Consider the following 13221-nt stretch of genomic DNA (forward strand, 5'->3'; position numbering starts at 1 on the left):
CAATATAGAGATACAACACCTATACATATTGTACTAAATGAAAAATAGTGGTGTAGATATGGACTTATGAGTTAGATTTGTTATATTATTATGTTTGAAAAAGTAAAAATCAATATGTAAATATTATTTTTTATTTAATATTTATTTACAATAATAAATGATACTAATTTTATTATATTTTTATTCTTTATTCTTTTTAATTACTAATTAAATTTTAAAAAATACTCATTATTTTTTTACTATTTTAATACCGAATAGAGTAAATATGATGGAGTGAGGGAGTATTGTTCTTTGTTATAAAATATCTATGAAGTCAAACTATTATGTAAGTTAACTTTACTCTTCAAGTTGGAATACTATAATACTATAGGATTCATTCTAATTAGAGCTATGAAATGGAAGATGAATTATGCCTTGAGCCTACTTCCAGTACTATAGCAACTTCAACTTGTCCATTCATTATTATATACTATTTGTTTATAGTTGTTGGCTGCTTGCTCAAATATATACATAGTATTATTTAAAGTTTCCCATTACGTGCTCAACATGATAAATAACTCTCTACAACTATTTTCCATTGTGTACACATCAAAACACAACTTTTTTATATATATAAATCAAAATTTTTAATGCATAATACAACTATTTCTCATGCTTCATAATCTTACAACGGAGCAGAAGACTATATGAATCATTCATTTTAATATTAAATATATATATATATTAAAAAATAATTAATTTCCAATATCAATGGCTGCCAAACCTAGTCTGCTAATGGAACTACAAAAGTAAAAAAAAAAAAATGTTATAAATAGTTGAAATAGTAATTTAGTCCGCCTATGAATTTATGATACAAGCAAAAATATAAACCTCCTGTTGCATACTTCTCCGTTCATATAAAATGAACAAAAAATAGGAAAAAAAAAACAAAAAGAATATATCTATCAAAATTCTTTGAAGTTGTGTGAAAAAGGAGATTTTGTTCCAGTTAACACACTCATAAATAGTGTGCTAAATATTCAGAATCTACTATAGAGCTGCTATACAATCAGTTTCATGGAATAAACCCTCCAAAAGCTCAATTTTACAAGTCTACTATACAAATCTGCTCTCAACTTTCCTCCTCCCACAAAAATTTGCATTCTTCAATCCCGACCGAGCCAACAAAGGCGTTCCTGTTTCAGTAGTAGACAGTTCTGAGCAGCAGTGTTGAATGATGTTAGGAAGGGGGTGTGAATGCAGGTTCGATGTTCTCATTTACGCTCTTTGTTGGTCTTTTCAATCTCTTCGGCCTTTGCTGTACGGTGTCGGTGTTCTGTGGGGGCTCATCAAGCTCATAGTCCATCATGGCTGCATTTGGCGAAGTTGGGTCGCCCTGTTTGGAACCCTTCTGTGCCCTTGACTTAGACTGTGTTTGCTTCTCGGTTGCAGCTTTCCTCTGCACAGATTTATAGGCATTAGTTGGTTCGGAATATAATAATAGTAGAGTTTATTTCTATACACAAAACCCATGCTCTTGGAGGAACATCGCACAAACAAAATCAATAAATTTTCTTCGCTTTTGGAACACAAATTCATGTCTCTGCTCAAAATACTGAAGAGGAGTAACAACAAAATGTCAGTTTTCATTTTTTTGGAAATTTATAGTGAATAATTTTATCTACTCACAATTTATTACCCCTGTTTAACACATAATAACCAATTCATCACTACTTTGTCTACCTTACGATTAATTTATAACTTCTTAATAAATTTCTCACAGTACCCTCATAGTACTTTTAACCTACCATACTTGTATATTGAAGTACTACTTAGTTTTCAGTTTCCGAATCCATACAAAGTAGCATAAGAATCACTGGGGGGGGGGGGGGGAGGTGTAGGCATAATATAGAGGAAAATCTAGTTATACTATTCAGTCAAGTAGTATAGACTTGATTTATTACCTTTTTACTGCTCGACTTCGACTTATCATGATCAGGGGGCTCATAATCCTTATCTAGTTCGTAGTCCTCCAAAGATGCTCCGCCTTCAGCATCAATCCGTATGCCCTTTGAGCTGCTGCCTTTCTTCTTCTGTCTATCTTTTGCCTGATCACAGTCATGAGGCCAAAATTTTCAAAAAGCTCAGGCATTCGATGTTAAATCTATAATATAAAGAAATTGGTCACAGTATTAAGCTCAAAAGCACTACCCACCTGTTGTGACACTTCTTTTAGTTTCTGCTCCAGCTGGGTATCATCAATCAATAGTGACACGACATCTTCTGGTGCTAAAAGGTCACCCTGCACATGACCGCCAGTCATGACAAGCTGTTGGACAGTGCTCTTCTGACTGGCTCTCTGTAGAATCTTTTCCTCTACAGTCTCTTTACATATTAGACGATACACAGTTACCTACACAGCAGAAAGATGTCTTTCAGAATGGGAATCAAGCAAACTTGACTTAATAAAGAAAGACAAATTTTTCAATCAGAATTAGCATGAGATAGAGTTGGAAAAAAAAATAAAAACTGCTGCTATAAAACTGGCAAAATATCAGAAATTGAACTGCTTGTTCTTAGCTCCAAGAGATGGTAAAGGTATAAGAAACTGACATCCTTAGTTTGGCCCAGACGATGAGCTCTATCCATTGCTTGCAAATCCAAAGTTGGATTCCAATCACTTTCATAGAATATAACAGTGTCGGCAGCTGTCAAGTTAATTCCAAGCCCACCAGCTCTGGTGCTCAGCAAGAATACAAAGATGTCACTCCTGACAGAAAAAAATGGCAGACAGCTTAGGAAAGGGTGTGTCCAAAAAATAAGAGATATAAAAAATATATCAAGCACATCACATAACTGCGCACCTATGCTGGAAATCTTTCACCATATCTCGACGATCCATAATTGTGGATGATCCATCAAGCCTCAAATATCTGTACTTCCTGTAATTCATATAGTCCTGCAAACAATGTGGTAGTATCAATGGTAAATTAGTAAGAGCACTAAGAGAAGTAATGATATGCTGATTTGAAGAATAAATTTATTAATTCTAAATAAATAACAATATAAACAACCACTTAACCAATCAAATTTGTGTAAACGTAACATAATTTAACACTGAATACAGGTTAAAAGTGTAGGCAGGAAGCCTTGGGCTTCCAAGAAAAGAATATCAGTATCACCAATGGCTGATTAGTAAAAGAGACTCAGATTTAAACAATGGTCCACAATTAGCATGACGCTATTTCTCAGTAACCTCTCAATGGAGTAATATTAAATAAATGGTTAACCCTGCGGAATGCAGCTAAGCATGATGCTATTTCTCAGTAACCTCTCATGGTGAAGAAATGATACTTTCAGAAAACCTATTCCATTTGTTACTTGTGTAAGTTATTTTACAAATTATATGTAGTATATTTCTATACAATATTTATTTCTTTTTTCAACTATTTCTCACACACATCTACATCTATTTTGTCGTCAAAGATGAAGGGCATTTTAGCTAGGAAATAGGAAAGAGTTTGCATTTTTTATTTTTCAAATGGTAGACTATGACAAGAGTGAAGTAAAATATACCTCTAGGATATTAAGCATTTTTGTCATTTGTGCAAACAGAAGAACACGATGATTTTCAGCACGCAGACGCTTTAGCAATATATCAAGTGTCTGAAGCTTTCCCGAGTCCTGGAGAAACAGAAAACATGTTATATCATAAAGGTCCACTTAACTCATGAAGCAGTTAAAAGAAATGCATAGTTATGAAGAACGCACTGTGAGCATCTTCGCAGGGTCAAATGGCTGCATCGGTGGACAAGATCCAAAAACATTATATGTAAGCTGTAGAGCTGGCTGTGAAATAGGTAACTCAGCATCAATCTCTTGAATCAATGGGTGAGGGGCTGTTGGCATTTTTGGGCCATTAAAGTTGGATGTCCGAGCAAATCCAACCAATAATCTCTTAAGCCAGGGATGATGCCACTCTTCAGTCATTTTGTATGCACACTCTCTATCAGAACAACGGACATTTATCTGGTTGCAAAGAAAAGCATTCATACAGGCTTCGGTATTTATTATACATAAAAATCTCACTATTTTAAATGTCACAAAGCATAATGATTTCTATTAGCACTTACAGGTGGTGCTCTAGTCCTTGGGATGAAAGAGTATACTGAATGTATTATCTTGACATTAGATAGTATCCTATCTTGATAAGGCATGACTAGAGACTCAAAAAGAGCACCCGTAGGACCTGTTGCAAGACTTCTTTGGAGTAAATTTGCCTGCGACTTACACGGCATTAGCAGCATCCGTGTGACTGCTCTGACCTTCTCTGTGCCAATGTCATTGCTGTCATCAGTCTCCAACATCATGTCCAATATTCCATCCAGAAATTGGCGATCTGACCTCAAAACTGAGAACAATAACCTCTCCATAAAAGAACTAGTGGCCAAGTACGACATTTCTGCTGGCGACAAATCAATAAGACGGGAGAATCCAAATGCTTCACTTTGTTGGAGAGAAGAATTGTAGATATTCTCAGGAGAAAATATGTTAAAAAGCTTCACAAGTGACTTCCCGCATAATCTTCGGTCAGATTCTAAATAATGAATTTTCGAGGCCTCACCCACTTCTTGGTACACCAACTTTGGCATCTAAAAGAGTTGGAACAAATATTTGTTATAATTTGAATACTTTAGTACTTCACATGGCAATACACTCATTATACTCTTGATACTTGGATCATACAAGTAACTCAAGGAACTAACCTTATCCTACAAATGAACTTTTTGCATGATATTCAAAGTATATGAAAAATCACACAAAGAAATCCCCATGTTAAGAATGACATGTTTAAAGAAACATGAATGTAAGTTTTGAGAAAAATGAATCCCAGATCTTCCTTACTCCATTGAGCCGTAATATTGTTTCACATAGAAGTTGAAAGCAAAGAACCCTTGAGTGGTTAATAGTAAATGTGTGTTTAAACTTTGATATTTTATCTTAGTCCATATTTATCCTTGAGTCAACACTGGATAACAGAGTATTTGCACATACTCATCATACTCAATGTTCTTCTATGAAATATTAGGGTTGCAAAGCAGAAGAATATTACTAAAAAATAGTAGCTTGCAATTACCTTATAAGAGATAGGATTTCTAGCTCCAGAATAGAAAATTACTTCCAGTTCACCAAAGGGAGGAGGCAAAAGAGAATTCGGAATCTCTCCAAAATAGAAGTATGTGCTTCCCTCATTTCTCTCAAATAATTCTGGGTGATTGCACACCTGAAGTGTAGAGCAAAGCACCACAGTAAGACATCAGTTAGGAAGTAAAATAAGTCCAGAAATCTCCCTATATACATGCAAAACATGCACACACATATAAGAGAGACTTCCTCCACCTAATATTCAGATTTCCCTTTCCAGTTTAAGGAAGTCCACAAGTTATTAATCCATTCTATATCACAAATTATGTATAACAATCTTTGCTGAGCAAAGGATTGGATGGTGAAATCAAAAGCACAGCCTTGTGTGTTCAAAGTGACATCTCTTATTCAAATGAAACTTAACATAGAATCCACCATACAATCAAAATCACTACCTTCCTCAGCTGGATGACAATGTTCATCAGATTCAGAATTTTTTTCTCATTAAGATGCCCACGGTTTCCATCGAACAACTCAGCAAGGGAAATCTTGTTCTTTATAGCTTGATAAAAAGCTTGTTGGCGCGAACTTAATATACAGTGCACTGTAATTTCAGTTTTTCCTGTCAGTTCCGAGATCACATCCTTCTTAACCCTCCGCAGCATGAAAGGTTTCAGAATTGCATGCTGTTCCAGAAAGTTGGGTAGCCACCAGAGTAAGAATTAAAAGAAATCAGATCATATAATATATATCCAAAATTTAACTAAGTAAAATACATCGGGCTTCAAATTTTACAACAAAGAAACATGTGAAGAAACTTTAGCTTTATCCATAATAATCCATAACTCAATTATAGAATGGGTAGACCATAAGGTTAAAAATTATTAGTGCAGATGATTTGCATTTTCAGAATTGCATGCTGTTCCAGAAAGTTGGGTGGACAACACCGTAATAATTAAATGAAATCAGATCATATATGATATATCCAAAATATAATTAAGTAAAAGACATCGGGTTTCGAATTTTACAGCAAAGAAACATGAGAAGAAACTTTAGTTTATCCATAATAATCCACAACTAAAATATAGAATGGGTAGACCACAAGATTAAAAATTATTAGTGCAGATGATGTGCATTTCTTGTAACAATCATTTAATGGTCTGTCCAAAAAAAAACAACCATCACATGACACCTAAAAATAGCTGCTATAACATTATGGAGCCATTGCACCGACAGTAATGGCAAAAAAGTAACGTGCACAATGTGCTCTGCAGTTAACACAACTTCCCAGACTGAGATATTAAAATCATGCGTTAATCCAGTGCTTACCAATCGATTCAGCTGGTGTTCATTCAACGTCCCACCATGCTCTGCATGACCCTCAATTCTGTAATAACAGAGGAAATAATGAGGAAATATAAATGAAAACTTGGAGAGGTTTACACCTTTGAGGAGAAACATACCCCTTTGAAAACCACTCATTGAACTGCTCATGGTTATCAAACAAAGTAGGCATAATAAAATGTAGAAGCGCCCATAGTTCAGCCATGTTATTTTGAATTGGTGTACCAGTCAGCAGTAATCGGTTTCGACAATTGAAACTGAGCAGTGTTTTCCATCTTATGCTGCAATCATAACACGAACATTGTTATTGAAGATACATTTAAAATTGTTACTCCATGTATATAGGTATACACGATTTAATAGTTAAGCTTACAAAAAAAATCCTAAACTAAAACACCACCAACAATTAATTATTGAAATTTCAGTTAAAATGATAAACCAGCATGTCTCAAAGGTGTGGTAGTCAAGAATAATATCAAGTTAAACAAAAAGAAGAATCCACAAAATTCATTAAAAAATAAAATAAAATAGAAAATTGATAATTTAATCATGCATAACAAAACCTCACTTTCTCGACTGTGCACAAAAGCTGATATGGTTTACTTTTTGTCTTTCATCAATTTGTTCTCATTCTAGTTGCACCCTCAACAACAAAAGTTCCTAAAACATTAAATCATTGCATACTTCCAGCATATGGGGCAATTTAACAAGACAGGAATTGCACACTTAATAACCATTATAGCACTCAACAGCTTCGGTGATCAATCACACAAGTTAATAGGCACACAACACATGGTGAAAATATTTATAGGTGTCTGGTACAAAATACATGGAACATTAATCAAATTGCAATTTTATTGTATGGCTTATAACTTGACAGGCAATAAATATAAATGATCTAACCTGTTTGAACTCTTGATTGCCTGGGCTTCATCCAACACCATGTATTGCCATTTTACACGTCGAAAATACTTTTCATCAGAAACTAACAGCTGGTAACTAGTAATGAGAATGTGAAATCCAGCCTCCCTAAAAAGTTAACAACAGCCGTTAGTAAAACCAACATCACCATCTATTGAATTTTTTAAGCCAGAAAAATGACAATGTCTGACACCCAATCCTTTTCAAGTTATCAGTCAAAGTCTGAATTATAGAACATAGATCTTCTCAATTTCCCATGGCCATGAAATATGAGACCAGTCACAGCACATATGGATCTTCCAAAATTGACAATAATTACCCAAGTTGATAAAAGTGATTATTTCAAATTATCACAGAGGCAACATTAGTGACTTATGCAACATGGTTTGAAAGCTACCCCAGCTACTATTTGTACCAGTACATGGTTCATAATATGCACTTAAGCAGACTTTCATGGTACATAAAACATATTGGAAACTGTAGTTACAGCAGATTGTATTTGCATTATTAGGCATATTTGGTCTCTCATGACCATACCATGAAACATGATGTAGAATAACGTGTACCAGTAAACCTTACAATTAATCTAAAAGGTTACGAATTTAAAGTGCATTATCAGGTAAGACCAAACAACCTGTTGAAGCAACAGCCAATCAAAATTAAAGCCAAGGGGACCTTGAAAACAGTTGATCACCTTCGATAGAGACGTTTTGGATTTATGTTTTTCCTAAGTATTGTACGCTCCTGAAGACCACCCCAATATGGAAGAGTCTTCAAGTCAGGGCAAAAACGACTGATTTCATCAGCCCAGTTACTCAAGACAGAAGCAGGGGCAACAACCAAAAAAGGCCCCCAAATATTTTTTTCCTGCACAGGAGAACTGGTAAGTAAATCAATGAATTAGATATAAAATCTCAAAATATTGATTAATACCTCAGCCAAATGAGCCAAGAATGCCATGGCTTGAATTGTCTTGCCCAAGCCCATTTCATCAGCAAGAATACCATTCAAGCCCTGAAAAAATAAAAAATAAAAAATAAAAAATGTAAGATTCTATCTGGTAGAATATTAAAAATGGGCATTGGGCATCTTAGTACCTGTTCATAACAGTTTACAAGCCATTGAAGACCTTTCAACTGATATTCTTTGAGAGAGCCCTTAAACAGCTCAGGTGTCTGCACCGTAGATGCCACGGGCATAGTTGACCTGATATCAGTGTCATCATATATAATTAGATAGAATCATAGAATGCATAAAATATCCTGAAGATGTTATGTCTGCCTATAATTCTGGCAACTAAAGAATGCAAGGAAAATTGTTTAGAGATCAAAGATACTGACGGGTGCAGTAAATCAATGTTACTAGACTCAGCAACTGAGGGATCTTGAGTAAGACCCTCAACATCTGAAACTTGTCTCAGCTTCAAGCATTCATTATCAAAAGCACTTGTCATTCTTTTCTGCTTTGAAACTGCATCCTGCGCTGCTAGGAGAGCTTCTTTTCTGAGTTCAGCATCCTCGGGATCTTCATCCTCCAGCCTAGTTTCTGAAGAAATTGGAAGCATTTTTTGGTCATCAGACCTTTCGTCATCTACTGCTAATGCTTCAGATGCTTGTGCAGTCTTATTCTGCATAAAGTGACTGTAAAGCTCAGTCTGGGACAGCAGAAAGTTGAGTCTTTGCTGTTGCCTTTTGGCTTCACGAAGCTCCTGTTCTCGCTTCAAAGCTTCTGCAGCTTCCTTTTCCTCTCTCTTCCGTACCTCAGCCTTTAAGAGGACAAGTTCACAGAAAAGAATTTCATTATGCAACTTACTATACAAATTAGAGATGTGTGTGTTACCAAGAGCCATATTGCAATTAAAATATTCTTTTTAATCACAAAGAATGACCAAGTATTCAGGAAAAAACATGTTTTTACCATAACTGGTATTATCACACAAGAGATGTATCGGCATGCTAAAATCCAAAGAAACAAAACAGAACACAAAGTCAATAAAAAATATACCATTTCTTTGTCAACCCTCTTCCAAAATACTAACATGTCTCTGGCTATCTTCCTTGTACGGATTGAAGCACCTTTCATAAATTTCAGGGATCTGCTGACCTTCATTTTAACCTGAAAGATAGAAGCAAGTTCCACAATTTTAGCTAAGGTTCAAGAATAATTTCAAAAACTTACCATTTAGATAAAGAAAATGACAAAGACAAGAAATTCCTCCAGTAAAAACTACCTCTCTTTGACAGGTTTCAGAAATCCGCTTCGCATCGGTATATTGTTTTCTGTGAAAGTTGGTGAAAATTCGGTGATGCTTTGGAATTTCTTTCCTAGCTATATTGACCCAATGTTTGCTAATCTTTTCCATTTCTTCCCTCTGAATTACAGAAGGGTCCTTCTTCACCTTTGGTTTCTTTGGTAAACTGCGTTCAATAATCTGCAATAACATGCATTTAAGCTTAAATGATGACCACACAACTCAATTGTCTATAAACAAGCATGATGAAATTTAACTTATCTGACCTCATATGTATCCCCTTTCTCCAAAACTTTCACATAGTTAACCTGCAATGTACCACCTTCAGATAAAATGAATCTCCTGATCCGCCCCACTGCCCCTTCTGGAATGCCATTGGATTGCAATGCTTCTTCAGTTATTTTCAAACTAAAGTTTTCAGCAGAGACATTGCCCTGCTGGGCCCTCAATTTGTCCTGAAGAGATTCGTATTGGGGCTTGGGATCAGCCATTCCTGCTCTGACTCTCCTCTGAAACCTGTAATCAGAAGCTATCATTGCATCCAATGAACCCAAGTCGAGGGTACCCTTCAAGTAAAATTCCTCCACCCGTATATCTGACATGCTTGGCAAATTTAGAGATGAGGACAGTTTTTCATACGGAAGAGGAATTCTATAAGTGATGCCATCTCCAATATCAAGAAAGGCAGGCTCGAGATTGGGCCTGCACATATTTTTTAGAATACCCAGTGAATAAAGTTGTAAGTTCAGAAGCATCATGTAAACTACGTACTAACAGAGATAAAGCTTCCTACACTAAATATTCAAAAAAAGTTGTAAGTTCAGAAGCATCATGTAGACAAAGTTAGTATTTATCATGTGATTCCTCCAACAGTATATAGATCGGAGAGCTTATTTTGCTTCTGTCACGTATTTTAATGGAAAGCTTCACACATACATTCAACAATCAAATTACATAACGATTGGTATGGATGCACATTGCTTAGTTGAGAGATTATAAACTTAAATGTCGAAAACAGAATTTGACCTTCAAACGTATCTTGCCAAAAGCTAATATACTCCAAATATAAAATTGTCATGGTTGCAAATGGGAGAGATTCGCTCAAGATCAAGATGCTAAGCTTTTCTCTACTTATTGCCACGTAAAAATCATTAATGGAAACAAGGCATTAATATATTATTTAATAGACAACATATAACACTTCAATTCAATAATTTTACTAAAGCTCATTAATAAAACAAAGTTGAAACCTGCAAATTTTCCAAAAAGATGTGTCAAATGTTATCATTACTAAGAGTATTGCCCATACATGGTGAAAATAGTGGTAAGGAAACAAACCTAGAAGAACCATATGGCAGCCCAGAATCTGGTTCTTGATAATTTGTCTTCAGGGAGTTACTGCCGTTGAAAAAATCTGAAGTAGCTTCAAACTTGTGCAATCCTCTATTATCATTTGCTAGCTTATTATCTTTATTCTTTGTTCCCGTTGTCCCAATTCTTGTTGTCACGGGATTTTGCTGCGACGAGTAATTCTGTCTCCTTTTGTATTTCTGGATGTGATCTCCAAGCATTGCACGATATCGCTCCTCCGAAATATATGGACTATATGTACCAGCTTCTTCCTCATCGCTGCTATAAGTGTTCAGCCTCTGCTTCTTCTTTTTGGATCTTCTCTCAGCCATCTTACCATTCATATGCTCACCAATTGCTCCTCCTAATCACAACAAATATAATAAAATGCAAAATCACCATGCGCAACAAGAAATTTGTTGATTAAACATATGCCCTTGCCGAGGTTTAGGATGAACCTAAACCCCAAATTTAAACCCTTCCATTCACATGAATGAACGCAAATTCCCTACCTTGGCTACCTCTGCTCTCGTCCTGACTACTATTTGCATAATAATCAAAATCCTTGTCTTGTTTCGGCAGTTGAAAGTTCATCAAAGGCTGACAAAACAAAGCCAGAATCAATACCAAGAACAACCAAAAAACAAACCATGCCAATTTATCAAAGAAAATTCAACATACCCAAATAGCAGTCCCGAAATTACAACAATCCCCAATTCAAAAACAATATCCCGACGCAATTGATCCCCAAAGCAATATCCGCAGGGCACAATTGCCCAAGAACAAAAAACACCATATACAATTTGAAAAGCACATACATAAAGTACCTCGAGATTGAACAACTTTTCATAAGAATAATTCCACCTTGAGTCCATAAGCCCTCTCACCGACTACGCAGCAACGAAACCAGAATCCGACGGCGAGCATTGGGGTAGAACGGCGAACAAAAGGAGAAAATTCTGCGGCCGGAGAAAAGTTGTGGAGAGACGAGGAGACGATGTTGAGGAAACCCTAGCCCTAGAATGAAAAGGGGTGTGGGTGTGAGCGTGGGTGGGACGGTCGAAAGGGATAAGGGGAAGAAGGAAGTGAGGGCGGACATAGGTGAAGTTGTGCATCTGGTGTTTGCTAACGTGAGCCGGTTTGAAAGAGAGGGGCGTGAACGCACGCGCCTGCCTGCCAACACTGTCACCCTTAGGTTTTTCTCTCCTCTACAAGGCCTCTTGTTCCACCCTTTATTTTTACATGTATATATATATATATATATTTATAACGTAGTACCTTCTAGTATCAAATATAGTGCAAATATTTGTATTAAATAGAATAATTTGATAATTAAGTAATATAATAAAAGAAAAATATATATATTTATTTGAATGATGTAATAGAATTAAGTGTAAGATGTTTAAATATAATTAATTATTTTTTATTTTAAAAATATTGACTTAGGACAGAGCAAAAGTATTACGTGGTATTTTGAACATATGAAATACTTTTTTTATGACATTATAGTTCATACGACTTTTTATTTTAGTATGTCTTATATAAATTAGGTTAATGTTCTTATTTTTAATAAATTTATTAATATTAAATATATTTAATAAATATAAATAAAATTAACATCACACGTAGGACTATTTAAAATTATTTAAATTTTTTTCTTCCATTTAATTTAATTAAATTTCTAACATGAACTAACAAACTTGAAAATTTCTTTATTTCTATCTCTCTTTAATAAATAAGTTTTTATTATATTTAAAACTTACTATTTTTTACACAAAAAAAAATAAATTATGTTAATTATAAGTAAATAAAAATATTTTTTTGCTTTGTTGTGTTATATAAAATTTTATTCTTTATAAAATGATATTCATATATTTTAGTATTTAAAATATATTTAAATACATATTCTAAATTTTTTATCATATATATTACTATATTCGTCTCACATACCTTGTCTGCTACATATTTTAGGAGGGATGTAATTAGTAGATAATTAAGAATGTATTAGTGAAAATAATTATCTTATAATATAAATAATTATAAATTAACATTAAGATAATTAATTAGTTTAATTAAAATCTAAAAAAAAAATTAAAAAGTTTAAATTGAAATTAAAGTGTGTAATTATTTTAAAGTGACATAGTATGTGGAACGGACAAAAACGGGCAACATGGACATGTCCCCCTTCAATTTCAAACATGAACGAACAAACATGAAAATTTCTTTATTTC

At 34.6% G+C, this 13221-nt stretch overlaps 1 protein-coding gene across 1 annotated transcript; it reads right to left on the minus strand.

Annotated features, from left to right (window-relative positions):
* Positions 1 to 919: 919 nt before the first annotated feature.
* Positions 920 to 12211, minus strand: LOC127263832 (chromatin-remodeling ATPase INO80). The gene is made up of 23 exons (XM_051293077.1): positions 11818 to 12211; positions 11503 to 11590; positions 10979 to 11354; positions 9907 to 10342; positions 9620 to 9820; positions 9394 to 9504; positions 8730 to 9154; positions 8487 to 8595; positions 8323 to 8403; positions 8084 to 8256; positions 7372 to 7497; positions 6588 to 6749; positions 6454 to 6511; positions 5580 to 5810; positions 5117 to 5263; positions 4113 to 4631; positions 3751 to 4008; positions 3556 to 3663; positions 2844 to 2938; positions 2593 to 2749; positions 2195 to 2392; positions 1944 to 2087; positions 920 to 1438 (listed from the first exon to the last, which is right to left on the minus strand). Exons 1-23 carry the CDS (start codon positions 11863 to 11865, stop codon positions 1220 to 1222), a joined length of 4470 nt encoding a protein of 1489 aa, XP_051149034.1. The 5' UTR covers positions 11866 to 12211; the 3' UTR covers positions 920 to 1219.
* Between the last annotated feature and the right edge of the window lie 1010 nt (positions 12212 to 13221).

This window comes from Andrographis paniculata, unplaced genomic scaffold (genome assembly GCF_009805555.1).
Source record: "Andrographis paniculata isolate CXL003 unplaced genomic scaffold, ASM980555v1 Contig69END, whole genome shotgun sequence".
NCBI classification, from domain to species: Eukaryota; Viridiplantae; Streptophyta; class Magnoliopsida; order Lamiales; family Acanthaceae; genus Andrographis; species Andrographis paniculata.

Coding starts and splice junctions, on each gene's coding strand:
- LOC127263832 (XM_051293077.1), bottom strand. CDS start 11,865: ATGGACTCAAGGTGGAATTATTCTTATGAAAAGTTGTTCAATCTCGAG. Junction 7,498..8,083: donor CCAAAACGTCTCTATCGAAG/GTGATCAACTGT, acceptor TTAACTTTTTAG/GGAGGCTGGATTTCACATTC. Junction 2,088..2,194: donor TAAAAGAAGTGTCACAACAG/GTGGGTAGTGCT, acceptor GACTGTGATCAG/GCAAAAGATAGACAGAAGAA.